This window comes from Bos grunniens, chromosome 23 (assembly GCF_055505025.1).
Source record: "Bos grunniens cultivar Pamir isolate PY7600 chromosome 23, Bosgru_T2T1.0, whole genome shotgun sequence".
NCBI lineage: Eukaryota > Metazoa > Chordata > Mammalia > Artiodactyla > Bovidae > Bos > Bos grunniens.
This window is the reverse complement of record NC_141187.1, coordinates 43179190-43194324: the sequence shown is the minus strand read 5'-3', so window position 1 is coordinate 43194324 and position 15135 is coordinate 43179190. Positions and strand designations below refer to the sequence as shown.

Sequence of the window (15135 nt, the reverse complement as noted above, 5' to 3'; positions counted from 1 at the left end):
ATGTAACCTAATAATTTGTCCAGAACACTTTTAGAATTAATATGAAATTATTTTAAAAATGTTAGTTATAGTGAGTTTTAAATGTGGTTAAATAAAAATAATCATTCATCCTCTTACCCACATCAGCTATATTTCAAACGCTCAGCAGCACCGTGTGACTGGTGGTTACTCTAATGAATAGCACTGCTCTCATCTTTGAAATGTTGGCCACACTTCAACCCTCAGACCCATAGATTTCCCTCCAGTTATGTCTCCTGTTTGCCTCACAGTGCACACTCCCCACATTTTTCTCTTTCTCTGGGAAGTTGTCTGTGTTTTCATTTCCATATTGTAGTCATGACTCCCAGAGCCCCAAGTCTAAGCGACAGCCATGGGATTTTATTTACTGCATTGTATTAGATTTCCAACCTTATGTTGTTATTCACACTCTGAAATGGTGTAAAAACAGATAACTGGGGAGATGCATAAGCAGGCCAGGTCCCAGGTTTGTTGCAGTATACTGCTTTCTGCCTGAAAATCCGACTCAGTGTGTGGGTATAGTGTTTATGGCGACTAATAGGAACCACTCTTTAAATGCTTCAGCTAAAAAGGGATTTAATACAGGGACATAAATGCTTACAAACTTGCTGAAAGTGTTGGGAGAACAAAAGGCTCCTGCCCTTTTGGCTTTATATAAAAGCCAACCCTGTGGCTGTGAGAATGCAGGCCCTGTGTCAGCGTTTCTGCTGATGCCCAGAGGCTGGTGACTAGGCAGTGAACCTGGGGGCCAGTGGCTGTGGACACTTGGGCGGGTACAAGCCTCCCATTGGTAGAAACTAAATTGTGTCCAGAACCCTGGATTGGATGGAAGGATGTCTGAGCTCTGGAGGGAGCAGGCTTTTATTCAGCTGTTCCCCATTAGTGTGACCTGGCTGCTAAGCGACTCCACACCACTTGGCGCAGGCCCTTCTCCAGCTCGGGTTACTAGAAGCACACCCTGGGGCCCTGAGACCCCCTCTTCAGCATGGCACCACTTATGCTGTCGTGGAGAATCTTTGTCCTTTGAGACGGTCAGATTCAAACATGGCGACTCTGATGGGAAGGACTGCTATGAAGAGAAAGTTGTCCAGTCAGATTTCTCGGTCAGATTTCTCGTTAAGAACCGATAGACGGCTACAAAGCAACGGTTGATGCTTTTTCTTGGGTGTAGTTACTGTTTCCTGAAGGCAGTCCCAAAAAGAGTTTAGTGTTTTCTGGAGTAAATATGTGGTCTTGGAAGGATGACTAGTTTGAATTGGTAATATGTGAAGTACTTTTCTTTCCCCAGTCCTGAAAGATGCTGATGTACGTATGTCTCCTGCCTTGGCAGGCGGGTTCTTTACCACTAGCGCCACCTGGGAAGCCCAGTTGAAGTACTTTAGAAAGAACCCTGTAGTATATTATTACGATAACACATTTCTGCTTGAATTGCTTACTGTTGGCGTTATTTCTTTGGCAGGCATTCCAGTCCTGTGTAAGGTCAAAAGTAGGATGAGGTGGGGCTTCTCCCTTCCCCTCTCAGGGGATCCACACCTCCCGGTTCTCTCCTGTCGAGTTTCTTGTCTGCCCTCATCGGCCACTGTGTAGGGTTAAACTGTGGTAAAGTGCTGCTTCCTTGTGTCATGTATTTAAGTGTTTGTCCCCTTTTTTCACCTGTAGGGCTCCTTGGTAATGGCCAGTCTAAGGGATTAGGACCAGCATCAGAACAGTCAGAGAATGAGAAGGACGATGCATCCCAAGTGTCCTCGACTAGCAACGATGTTAGTTCTTCAGATTTTGAAGAAGGGCCGTCGAGGAAAAGGTTAGTACCCAAGGCTGAACATATTCGTGCCTTAAACCAGGGACTTCAAACTAGGTGCCAGTTTAAGTGGGAACAAACTTGGGCCCACTCACCCAATCTCCTGATTTTTTTCGCAGAGGAGCCAGAATTCTGGATTTTTGTATCAAATACCCTGGTTTCTAAACATTGTCCACTAATTATCAGAAAAGATGAGTAAAACACACAAAAAATGGTATGAGCCAAACAAAACAAGTTCCTGCTGTAAAAATTGGCCAGAGAGTTGCCAGTTTGTAATTCCTGCCTTTGCTGTTCATTTTAATTGGTTTTCATTGGTTGTCATCTTGAGTATATTAGATGGTATTTTGCCACTACTGCAGAGGTGTGAATGTGAAGATTTAAATGTGGTGTTTCTAAAAAAAAATTTCCCCCTTGTCAGGAAAGCAAAATCCATTTGGTGTTAACCAAATAAGTAGGTGTGAAATCGGTTCATAGAATTAATTTACCGGCAGGTTTTTAATTTTTTTTTTTTGTTTTTTAGTGACTTTCCTAAATAAGCTTAAGATAGCTTGATCAGGAAGTTCGCTATGGTAGTTTGACAAGAGCTGTGGCTTCATGGTCAGACAATGATAGTGACGTTATATAATAACACTTTTAATTGAGTGTTTAAAAATCCTTTTTTAGTTATCTGCCTTATTTCGTGTCTCATGTACGATGTGATTCCCCCCCTGCCCCCATTTAGAATTTATATTTCATTTCATTCCATTTCCGTTCTCATACTCAGTGTTTTCCTGGATGAAAAGATTAATTACTTGTTCTTAGAATCTGTTTGTTGGAGAGGATGGGAAAAGGGGAGGAAAATAACCCCCGGTCTGGACTTCTTTGTGTACCATTTCTGTATACAGAGTTATAGTTACTTTTCAGAAACCATCTTGACGTGTGTGTCTAATGAAGAACTGAATTTGGCAGCAAATTCAGGAAAGGACGAGGGTAGCCACGTGTGGATACTTAAAAATCTGTAATAGATCTGCACTTTGGATCTGAAATTGGAGAGCCATTAGCTGCAAGCCTTTGTTTTCCTGTCGTGCAGTGTCTTCCTTTAGAAGACTCATGGGATAGAGTCTGTATTAATTTCTACCACCTTTATCTCTTGCTCCTCAGCACTGCATCTTAGAAGGTGTCCTTGGATTTATTTTTAGTACAGTTAGCAAGCATGTGTAAGAACTGTCTCTGCCAGTGTACTGGACCTTGTATGCTACTCTTTTTAAAGACATTTGGCTGAGTGTCTCAGTGGAAGCCTTTTATGTTTCAGATGCTCTGTGACAGACTCTGCCCCAATTTGAAAAGTGCATCATCACAAGAGCAGGGGGTTAAAGGATATGTTTTTGTTTTTTTTTAAATCACATTCGTAAACATATTGGAGTGTGTAATAATCCTATCCATGTTTCCAAACATGGGTGGGGCCGGGGGGACCGTTGTGTAGCTAGCATCATCTTCATCTGTGTTTGGAGAACAGAATTCTGTGATGGTGGTTGGAAGTAACAGTGACCAGTACTTGAGCTTTGTGGCTGGCCATCACCTTCACTTCTGCTGGGATTGGTCAGCAAGAGGGTATTGGTCATCAAGCTTCATTCTCTTGGGGTGGGGACGGGGAGCCCTTTGTCCCTGGCTCCGGGTGCCTTTCTCAGATGGTAGTGCTGCCGGCTTCCTCTTTGCACGGGACTGTAGTGCTGTGTGGCAGCTGTGTGCAAATCAGTCAATTAGCTTTAATTCTCCAGGGCACCAGAAAAGAGAAACTTTGTTCCGGGAACTTAGGGAAAACTTAACCCATTGCTAATCTGTTTAATTATTAGCGTGCTGAGTACCTTGTTTTACTGAATTAAGGATTCGTGACAGCATTTTGGGAAGTTAGGATCACACTCTACTAGTGAAATCTACCCAGGGATATAGTATAGATTCAGGTTTGACAGGTTAAGCTACATTCAGAGCTGGTGTGGGGTGGCCTGCCTGGCAGAAGGGAGCTGTGTTGTTTACGAAGGGACAGTGTAGTTAGGGCATAAATGCCCTGTGGTGTTGCAGGGCACACAGCAAATAAAAAATGACTTTTACTACTTCTGGGCTTTCAAAGAGCTCTCTTGATTGCTTGTTGGTATTTAGCATGAACATTCAGTGTAAACTATATGGTACATGCCCTGCCTTGTCAGGCAAATCATAGGAACTGGAATCCAAGTTCCTGGAGCTTTGTCAATTACTGTCAGACTTCAGTGCCAACCTTCTTACACATAATATACCTTTTTAAAGAAGTGATGTTGTGTCTGCTGATCCCAAGCCCAGAGTAACTACCTAAATGGTAATTTTGAAATGTTGCTTCAAGCATCGGGCAGATTGTTGACTAGATTCTGCTTTTTACCTCATGTCTAAAATACCCAAAAATACGCATGCACAGAACATGTTCTGTGATGGACCACTTGTATTCTCCATTGACATTTAGACTTTCTGGAGGAGAACACTTGAGTCCTAAAATTCCAGAGTCGTGGTTTATGTATTTGTTTTGGAAAAAGCGTTACCTCTCTCTTCAGAATGATAAGAATGCTTGCATTTTTTGTTACAATTAATTGCTCTTTTTAGGTACATGTTTTTAGGGTCACCAGTTAATAATGCCTTTTGTCTTGGTTAGAGCAGGGGAAAGAAAGGGAATTTATGTGTTTGACTTTAAGAAAAATGGAAATCTTAAGTGTAGACTATTGCCAGCCTCAGTTTAGACCTTGCCCTAAATTTCCAGCCTGCAAGTTGAAGCAATTCCGTTTTCTGATTGATGCTTGTAGCACGTTTCTTAAGTCTTTAGTCAAAACATCTCACGTGTCTGCACTGTTATTTTTCTACTGGAAGCCCCTTCAGCTATGTTTGCTCCTGTGTAGTTGCTGCCGTTGGATTTACTTAAGTTGGGGGTTTTTTGGCACATAGAAAGCAGTAGAGTTCCAAAGGACTTATTTTCCTGTATTGAGGCAAAAATAAAAGGAATCTCTTAGTTATTAAAAGGTCATCATCTGAAATTCCTCTTTATGAAAGGAAAAGCCAGCCTCTCTAGAAGGTCTCTGCCTGTCGGATGGGCAGAGCAGCCCAGCTGTTGAAGGTCTGGAGGAGTTGGCACTGGGGGGTTCCTGGGTGTTGGTTTTCTGTTTATTTTGATCATTGTGGTAGGTGAGTTTGATAAATTATGTTTAAAAATGATACACTGTAATTAGTTCTTACTGTTTAGAATGGAAACATTAGAGAGACTTACAGCATTTAATCAACCCCTTTTGAATTTGTTGGTGGCCATACCTGGCTCCTTACCTCTGCCACCTTCTCCCATTACACTTGATCATCATATCATTTGTGTTTCCTGGAAGAAGTATCTGAATATCTTTTAGAAACCAGAATGGACAGATTTTGCCAGTCAGGTGTGGATGGACTGTGAGAAACTTGGAATAGTGCTTATGATCAGGATAGGGGTTGTCTGTGTGGTGGAAAGGTGTACCTCTACATGATTGTTTCAGGGACGTGTCATGGGAACCTTGTATGTGGCTCAGTGTCTAAGAGTATGCACGGGAGCCACACCACGTGACTTCTTCTGGTTCTGTCATCTCTTTGTTATGTGCTCTTGGGCAGGTCTGCAATGTCACTGGGCCTTGGTTTCCTCATTTGTGAGATACCTGTGACGATGGTAACCACTTCATGATGGATTTTGTGTCCTGAACAAGTTGATTCATGAAAAGCTCCCAGGTATATAATCAGGACTGTGTATGAGATACAGTGCTAGCTGTCATCAGCATCTATGACACATGAATTGCTGTATGGGGACATGCAGACTCATTGAAGACTTCTCAGATGTGTTTAGAGATAGAGTTTGACTTATGCAAATTGTGATTCATGTCTTTTCTCCATGGCGCCATCATCACCACCATCTGTGGGTTGATGGAAAAGTGTAGGCGTGTGTCCCTCTTTTTTTTTTTTTTTTTATTTTGAAGTTACTGAGTCACAGGAAGGACTGTAATGGTAGAGTGGGAATTTCTTCTGCAAAGCTTGGTATGACCAGGTATTTGCCTACATAGAGTAGGCATGAGGGGGCCAGGCTATAGTTTGTGAAGGTGCTGTCTGGTCTATTCACATGTAAGTCACATGTGAATAGACCAGACAGCCCTTGGGGGTGGTTCCTATTTTTAATAGTACTTAATACTAAGATGCCCTGACACACTTCAAAAAGCCAAGTATGTAAGAGTCTTATGTAGTTTTTTTTGAAAAAAGTGTGGACCATGCCTCTGCAGGGACAGAAATGTTTTCTTTTTGTTAAAGAGCTGCTGTGTTTTAGTTATTTAGGCCTTTGGTAGTGCAAGAGTTACGGAGTTCAAAGACAGCCCTGCTCTAGGAGATTGGATTTTGAATGTGGAACTTTATTTTAAGGTTGAAGATGTGGTGATGTTTAAGTTTTGGAGATGAATATATGTTCAGGATGATGAGAATTCTCCTAGGCTTTTATTGGGTCTTCCTTTTATAGCTGAATTGTCAAATTTAAGGTTTCCTTATTTCTGTTCTGAGTTACTGTGTTAACATAAAATACTTTGCTACCTCCAAGTTTAGAAAGAAGATAGACCCAAATGCATAGAATACTTGCTTGGCAGCACTCAGTGTTGGAAATAGGAGTTACTCAATGTGACCATCCGTAAGAATTAGAATTTTCAAAGCCTCGATAGTTTTTACATGTTTGTTGAACAGAATGCACTAGTAGTATAGTTAATGTCAAATGCACTGTTGAATTCAGACCTATCTTTGACTGAAACATATTTTCTATTTACAGGAAGTAGAAAAGGGGCAGCATTGAGGAACTGAATATTACGTGGCACCTTTAATAGCCACAGACAATAATCTGTAGATTTAACTAAATGTGAATGATGTAAATGGAGCTGGGTCTAGCCTGCTTGCCTGCACAGTTCACCCGCACAGTCCTCATTTCTGGTGCTCCTCTTCCCTTCCTGTTGACCTAAATGGTTTTTTGTTATCATTTTCCGTTGGGTTCTGGTTGTAGGGCTTTAACATTTCTAATTTCTGCTGGTGTAGGATGAATCTTTCAGGTTTTTTTTAATATCTGATATGGTCTTTCTTTCACCCTCACTTTTTAAAAATCTTTTTACAGGGGTTGTAGAATCGCATGCAGTTGTAAGAAATTCTCATTCATTTTTGGAAGGTATTTTTGCTGGGTATAAAATTGTAGGTCAATAGTTCCTCCTCCTCCCCTCCCGTGTGGAATTTGTTGAAGGTACAGCTCCACCATCTCCTGGCTTGTAGTGAGTGTCCAGCAAGAAACCCACTTCTAAAGGTTTTTTGTTTGTTTGTTTATTTTAGTCTATCATGTAATTGGAGAAGGAAATGGCAACCCACTCCAGTATTCTTGCCTGGAAAATCCCATGGACAGAGGAGCCTGGTGGGTTACAGTCCATGGGGTTACAAAGAGTCAGACATGACTGAACACGCACACCATCACACAGTATGCCTTCATGTAGTTTTCTTTGATTCTTGTGTTTGAGGTTCATGGAGCTTCTCAGTTCTGTAGACGTCATCAGTTTTAGAGAAGATTCTAGTAGCTACAGTTTGCACACGTGTTCCCTGGCTGGGATCTCGGGTGCACGTGTATCCAGGCACTCCAGGTTGTTTTCACAGCTCATGGGTGCTCTGTTCATTTTATCCCAGTCTTTTTTTCTCTGTGTATTTCATTTTAGATAATTTTGGTCTAAAATCTGCAGATGTGTATTTTTCACCACAGACATTGTTGTCTTTTTAATTGTCTTTATTGTCTCTCCTGATATAGCTTAATCTTTTCTCTACCTTCTTAAAACATAGGAAATGGAGTTATAATAGATGTTATTAGTGTCTTTGTCTGCTAATCTGTCATCTGTGTCACTTAGGGGTCAGTTTGGCTTAATTGATGTCCCTCCACTCAATGCAGGTCATGTCCTCCTGCTGTTTTGTTTGCCCTGTGGCTCCTTGTTGGATGCCAGGCATCATGAGTTTTCTTCTTTTGGGTTCTGGGTATGTTAGTGTGTCTCTGACTCTTCTCAAGCATTGCTCTAGGGTATGATTAGGTTACCAGGAAACTGAGCCTTTTATGCTTTGTTAGGTAGGGCCAGAGAGCAGTATTTGGCATAGGGATAAGTTTTCCCAACTGCTCAGGGAGAACCTGTGTTAGGTGTACCATTCTGGCAAAGCATGGTTCTCAGCCCTGTGTGGGGTTTGGAGAGTGCTCCCCGTGGTCCTTTCTCGTGGTACTTTTCCTTGGGTACTTCCCGCACATGCGTTTTCACTAGTCCTCAGCAAGTGCTTGAGGAGGTTCCTCGGCAGGTTCCAGAGTTTCCTGTCTGGCTTTGGCTTCTTCAGTGCTCCACCCTGTACATTTTGTTCCTCCCCGAAGTCTCAGTTCCTTCTCCCCAACTCAGGGATTCCTCTGGATTCTTCTTGCATTCCCCTCCATGTGCTCTGGCCTGAAAATTGTCTTTGGGCAGTCTTTTGTGTCTCAGGAACCACAGGGTTTTGTTGTGTGATGCCCATTGTCTCGTGTGGATTTTCACTTCTTCAGGCCGGGGGGGCGGGGGGGGCGGATTCCTGTCCCTGTCGCTCTGTCTTAGCCAGAAGCAGGAGTTCCTATCTGTTCTTTGAATGTTGACTGAGAGAAACAGCACAGGAAGTGTAACTACCATGTTTGCACTTTGTCTTAGTCACAGTCACAACCTTATGTTTAATTAGTCATCAAAAAAGAAAAAAAGTGAATTGCATAAGTAGGCCCTGATACAATCAAAGGGAAGATTTCAAAATAAAGAAGCAGTTGACTTATAAATAGAAAATCTCACTCCATCCAGAGCATGTTGGTAGTAGAAATTCATCTGAGGCCCTAACTGGCTTCTGTTTCAAGTGACTGTTCCGGATAAATCCATGATGACTTTGTGATGATAGTGGGCCCTTCCTCCATCCCTCTGAAGGTTATGCTTTTCACCTGGTTGTTGGGTTTCAGAGGCAAAGGGGGTGGTGCCTGCTCAGGGCATTCCTTCTCTTTTCCTGCTGTTCAAGCTTGGAGGGGAGATTGTATCTCTCAGCTCTGCATACCCTGATTAAGTGGCCACCAAGGCGAACCTGAAGTTTGGTGACTCCAATTGAATGGTGGAGAGCTGCAGGAGCCAGGGTTCTCACTGTCCACTGCAGGATGGCATGTGCTGTCAACGCTGCGCGTCCGCCGCCCCCACCCTATCATGATTAGGTTCATTCTTCCCTGTAGGAGCATCCCCAGGCTTTCTTCAGACCTCTCCGATCCCACTCAGGATACTGGCAGGCTGTTCAGGAGTACTGTCCTGTGTCCTCCTTGGTGACATGGGGCCTGGCCCTGGTGTCTGAGGAACCGTGGAATCTATTTTAATAATCAATATAATGTCTGCCTGGTTTTGCACATGACATCATTTATGGAGGTTTATGGGATTTCCTGTTGCCTCTTCCTTTCTTGGAATTTTAACTGGCAGATTGTTACCTGTGTGGTGTGATTTGGGGGTTTCAGAACAATCTTTTACATTGCTTTGGTTTACAAGAAGCAGACCCTTTTCTCATTTAATGAAGCGTCTCGTGGAGTCCACCCGTGTGTTGCTTGTCCCACGTTAGGCCCTCTTGACTATGCACATGACTAGTGTCCAAAACAAGTGTGTACAGTCCGTGAAATTCTCCAGGCCAGATTATCCTGCAGTGGGTAGCTGTTCTCTTCTTCAGCGGATCTTCCCAACTCAGGGATTGAACCCAGGTCTCCCGCACTGCAGGTGGATTCTTTACCAGCGGAGCCACAAGGGGAGGCCAAAAAACATGGAACGCTTCACAGATTTGCATGTTATCTTTGCACAGGGGTCATGCTAATCTTCTCTGTATCGTTCCAATTTTAGTATATGTGCTGCCAAAGAGAGCTATCAGGGAAGTCCCTCGCCACACACTTTATGGAGATGCAGCCCAGATCAGCAGGAGGATCTGGGTGGCTGGGGAGGTGGGGTGGAGCACAGTTGTTGGAGGAGGCAGCAGGTGGAGCTTGGAGGAATCTGGAACTGGGTGGGGACTGAGGTTCCTTGGTGACTGAGCAATCTTGGCCTTGTGTTTTCCAGGACCCTTCTGTGGAACGTACATGGATTTGTTTGGTCTAACTGGAAGGGTGGGTTGCAGGTTCCCTTTGGAATGTTTTCTTTGCACCCTATACCCTGTGCTTCTAGTAAAAGCACAGTCTTAGCACCCAGACCAAGATAAGCAGGGCTGAGGGTGCCCTGTGTGCTTTACTGCCCCCTGGGCCTGAGCCCCGCTGTGTGTTCTCCTTGGTCGGAGAAGGGGGAGGCAGGAGCTGGAGGAAGGGTGTCATTTCTGATCCCCAGCTGACTCTCACTGGCCTGGTTTTCTTAGGGCCATGGTTGGGAGGCCTGGGAAGTTGGGAGTGGAGGAGAGTGTCCCAGGGCTCCTGGCAGCTATGTTTGCATGGCGTGGTGCTGCCGTCCTTTTCTGGGCTCCCTGTCCTCAGATGCAGGGAGCCTCCTACCTGGTTTCTCCAGCCCGTCCTCTCCTGGGAGAACCTTTCTGCCACTTCTCTCTGTTTTCCCCTTTCTGGCCCTGTGGACACGTGGCTTTAGCCTTCTGACCCCGACTCCTGACTTCACCCCTGGCCCAGCACTGTTCTAGGTGTATTCCAGCACCAGGGCTCTCACATTCCACGAGGCCACCATCCCCAGGACCGGAAGGCAGCCTCCTAAGGCCTTGGTGTCTGTGAGATTTTCTAAACTCTTGGAGTGATGCAGAGTCCCTGGATAGCACGTAAATATGTGGAACTGTTGTGTATGCATGCCTGATGGCAAGTGACACCTCTTGATCTTATCAAGTGCCAGCTGGGTGGGAGACATCACTAATTGATCCTCTCAGTTTTAGATGGTTTAAGGTGAGACGTGTTTTTTTTCTGGCATGATCTTTTAACTAGACCTTTGATTCGAAATAGGGAGAAGAATTTTTTAGAATAGACTGGCATCTCAGTCCCCTTGGAGAACCTTTCTGTTGCTTACCCCAATTTTTCTTCTTAACTCTCCATGGGAGAGACAGTCTTCCAAAAGAATTGGCTCTTAGCAGGGCAGCAGTGACAGGTATTTATGTGGCACTTACAGTGTGCTGGCCACTATTCTAAATACTCTAAATTGTTTCCATGTATTAGTCCATTTGATTCTCACAGCAGTTCCTTTTGATGGGTCTTTGACCCTCATTCCCATGTTATGAATGAGAAAACCAAGGCACAGCGAAGGGCTCGGGTGTGCTCTGCTAAGAGGTGAAGCTCCCAGGTTATTTCAGGATCCAGTCGATGGTTTCTATACCTTGAGGGGAGTAGTAAAGAGCCCGCTTGGACTGCTGCTGCTGAAGAGAGGTAGACGAGCTTTGCTTTCAAAATACTTGGAGAGGCCGGAGGATGCTGTGTGAGTTAGTCACTCAGTCGTGTCTGACTCTTTGAGACCCTGTGGGCTGTAGCCCGCCAGGCGCTTTTGTCCATGGGATTCTCCAGGCAAGAATACTGGAGTGGGTTGCCGTTTGCTTCTGCAGGGACCTTCCCGACGCAGGGACTGAACCCAGGTCTCCAGCATTGCAGGCAGATTTTTTACCGTCTGAGCCACCAGGGAAGGATTCTGAGGGCTGGGCAAAGTGATGCCTTTTTAACCGTCAGAGGAGTGGGAATCTCAGGGAAGCAGGGGCCAGAAGCACTCATTTCTTCAAGGTTCCAGTTGTTGCCAAGTCCCAGGTGGATCTCAGAGATGGTAGATTCAGCCTTAATTTCTGCTGAGGAAATCTCCACTCCGGAGAGAAGCAGCAGACCATTTCAAACGCAGCGTGTGGAGCGCTGTGGAAGACATGACGTCTGTGGGCCACCACGGGGTGTCCAGGGGAGTGGGCCACCTACAGCCAGGCGACACAAGCACTTAGTTTTTCCTTCTGTAGACTCTTCACTCTTCTGGGCTGTAGATGGACCTTGGGGGCAGCCCTGTAACTTCCAGGCAGAGGGTGTCTGGAGCCACCTTCTTGGTCGAGATCACAGGGAGAGACAGTCCCAGTGCCCTGAGGGCAGTCAACCCCCAGCTGATGTGGTGGCGGGGCGTCCATCCCGCGCCAAGCACTCTGGGTGGAGGGCTGCGTGCTGGCGGAATAGACCTGCGGAGCAGGGCGAGGCTGAGCCCTGAGGCCTCCTGGGGTCTCTGTGCTCTGTAGCAGGCTGCTTCTGGAGGGCCTGACATTGACCAGAGGGCTGGAGGGGGCAGGATGTATTTACTAACTCTTCTGTGCTAACACTTCCTAAGGTTTCTATACCAACACGTTTGAGAGAAGAGGTTAGTTGGTATTTTGAAGGGGCCCCTGTGGTTGTGAAAAACAGGCCCCAGTCCAGTTTTTCTGTCTTACAGATGCCTCAGGATTGCCACTGTCGTAGTAGATCTGAGCAGTCACCTGTACTAAGAGTGGGGTGCACTCCACACCCCACCCCGCCTTTCCCAGGCCCGCAGAGAGGATGGCAGTGGGCTGAGGGTGGGTGGGCTTTGCCTTGGACCAGCCTAGGGAGGCATCCTTGCCCTTGCAACAACTCAGGTGGTTCTTTGAATTAAACACGGTGATGTATCATGGTAATGTAGGTGGGCGCCTGCTGAGCTTTAGCTCTGGTCTCCTCATCCCTCTACGCCAGGATGTGCTGAGAGACGGGGAACGCACGTTAGCTGGGTGCAGGTTGAATGACAGCGTTGTCTTCTCTCGATGAGCGGAGGGAGCCCATGGCCTCGCTGTCCTCACCCCCTCCAGGGCATCTTGCCAACCCACACGTGGAACCCAGGTCTCCTGTGTTGCAGGCGGGTTCTTTACCACTGAGCCGTCGGGGAAGCCCTGGTAAATTCAAAACAAACCCCAATGGCAATCGCTTTCTTGTTTTGAACCAAAGGAAGAATTTACTTAAACCTAAGAGGGTCTTGGCTGATCAGAAAGGGAGTTGGAGGTATCTGAAAGATACTGCTGTTTTTTCTGGTTTCGATTAGACTGGAGACTATTAGAATAAATTTACCCACTCCAGTGTTCTTGCCTGGAGAATCCCAGGGACAGGGAAGCCTGGTGGGCTGCCGTCTCTGGGGTCGCACAGAGTCGGACACGACTGAAGCGACTTAGCAGCAGTAGCAGCAGAATACATTTGTGTTGGCTCCATCCTTTCTTTTAAAGTGATGATGGAATTTCCACTTTAAAGCGTATGTTAAAGCACCATATTTCTGGCCTGGGTAATTTGGGGTGGGGTAGCATTTTGCATTTGGAGTAAGTAACACAGTGTGGAAATGTAAAGCAGGGAGAGGTACAGCTTTCTGGCAGGGTGCAGTTTATTTTCAAATTTATTGTTAATTCTTACCTTCCTGGGGAGACATGAGTGGCGACCCACTCCAGTATCCTTGCGTAGAAAATCCCATGAACAGAGGAGCCTGGAGGGCTACCATCCATGGGGTCACAAAAAGAGTCAGACATGACTTAACACACATGCAAATGCTAACTACCTTCCTGGAACTGTGTATTAAGCTTTTTCATTTGTGAAACTGGACCCCTCTTTCCTTAACTCATTATTTTTCCTGCTAGAGAGGCATTCAGTGTAGAGGCGTCTTTGTAGATGCTTAGTTCTTGTGCATGAGCGCGTTCCTCTCTCCTAAGAGGTCAATTCACGTGGGCTTCGGTGTCAAGGAAGGAGTGGGAGCGCAGAGGCTGCCCCAGAGCGTGTGTGTCCTCTGCAGGGTTAGAGATGGACAAGACCCCTTTGATTTAATTGGTCATTAGTTGTTGCCCAGGACAGATCATTAGGTACTTGTGGGAAGGGGCCGCTGCTCCCAGAATTTTCTTGAGGTTCCTGGTAAGCACACAGGTTTCTGCCGCATTTATTTGTTTTAAGAAAAATGGTAGAACTTCATTTGAGGCAGTTTTATTTTGGCTGTGGCCATTTCCTCAGAGATCTGATTGCTCGGATATCACTTCCACCTCCCATGCAAATGCTGGTTTAGCATGCTTTGTGGTTGCCACGGAAACTGGGTACCAGTTTCCTTCCTTCCTCTTCTAGGGACGCTCTTCCACCTATTTTCAATAGGAATATCTCTGTCACGTGCTTTTGTCCTCCTTGCCTTTTATTACCCGCAAAGGGCAAATATAAACATGCCCCTGATCTTTTCAGTGATATCTGACCCTCCCAGAAACGTCCTATCCGTTCATAAGTCGTCCTTGATGAAATTGAGAGCAAGCACGGAGACGCTGCTTCCAGGCGTCTCACATGAGAGGCAATAGGTGCTGGGTTTGGAGCCGCCTCCTTTGCAAAGGGGGTGACAGCCATTAGTGTCACTTGTGGTTCACACGTGAGTGCTTGTGCAGGGGTTGTCAGACACGGCTTTTTATGCAGAACGTTCCTTGATGTCGGCACCTTACTTGGCTGCTTAGGAGCTCAGTTAAAAGCAGTGCACATTGTTGCGACTGAGATGAGAATAGCCTGTTCTCGTCACCCCCACCCTACGCTTCCCCTCCTTCCTTCCCTTCCCTTCATTTGGAGAGTGAAATCGACTGGGTAGAGGGATGCTTGGCTGGAGGGATTCTCAAATACAGACCAAGGAGGGAAGACAGCAGTTTCAGTGACTTGTCAGCAGCAAACTTTTGGTTTGTTTTTGCTGTGAGAAATTCAGAAATTAAAAGAAGAGATCATAATAATAGATGGGGCTTTACTCCCTGGAATTAGGTTAATACAGGGCAAGAAATTAGGCTCAGTTGCGTTGATCTGGAAACAGAATCTTTCCAGAGTGTAAGCCTCCTCAAATGACCTGAGAGCTTCTCCCACTAGCTCAGAGCCCATCCCGGAGGATGAGTGTGGGCTCAGCAGTGTCCGTCCGAGGTGGTGTTTGGGTGGGGTCGGGGTGGGCACTGGGGGATCACTGACGTCTTCCTGCGCTCACTTGACGTTCAGGTGGCTTTCATAGGGTTTGGCCCCCAGCTCCCTCACGGGTGGGCCGTCCTTGTTTATCTCTGTGTCCTCTGTATCCCCAGTGGCTGGCGGAGTGTCTGGTATGTTTGTCTGTTTTTGCGAAGGTAAACACATTCTTAAGAGTAGCCAAATAGAGTGTATGGAAAGGGAATCTTCCTAAAGGAATCGTTCTGTTCGGGGAGCGTATTTTCCTCTTTGGATTATCCAGATCTTTCATGTCCTCTCGGCGTATTGGAAGGTAGGTGTGTGTACTTGTGTGTCTGAAGTGTTGCCCATGTGTATTTGTTTT

General features: G+C 45.7%; 1 protein-coding gene and 1 non-coding gene across 14 annotated transcripts in view; one reads left to right on the top strand and one right to left on the bottom strand.

Annotated features, from left to right (window-relative positions):
- Nucleotides 1-15135, top strand: part of JARID2 (jumonji and AT-rich interaction domain containing 2) — a 230442-nt gene that overhangs the window by 137350 nt on the left and 77957 nt on the right. For 10 of the 13 annotated variants that reach the window (XM_086370206.1, XM_086370205.1, XM_086370207.1 and 7 more), the window contains one exon: nt 1678-1819. The exons of the other annotated variants lie outside the window; for them this stretch is intronic. In XM_086370206.1, the coding sequence (XP_086226332.1) occupies nt 1678-1819 (142 nt within the window). The remainder of the gene's footprint in view (nt 1-1677; nt 1820-15135) is intronic. 13 annotated transcript variants of the gene reach the window in all.
- LOC147347714 (U6 spliceosomal RNA) lies at nt 9662-9766 on the bottom strand. Its single transcript, XR_015153301.1, has one exon. It is a non-coding gene; the product is annotated as a U6 spliceosomal RNA (small nuclear RNA).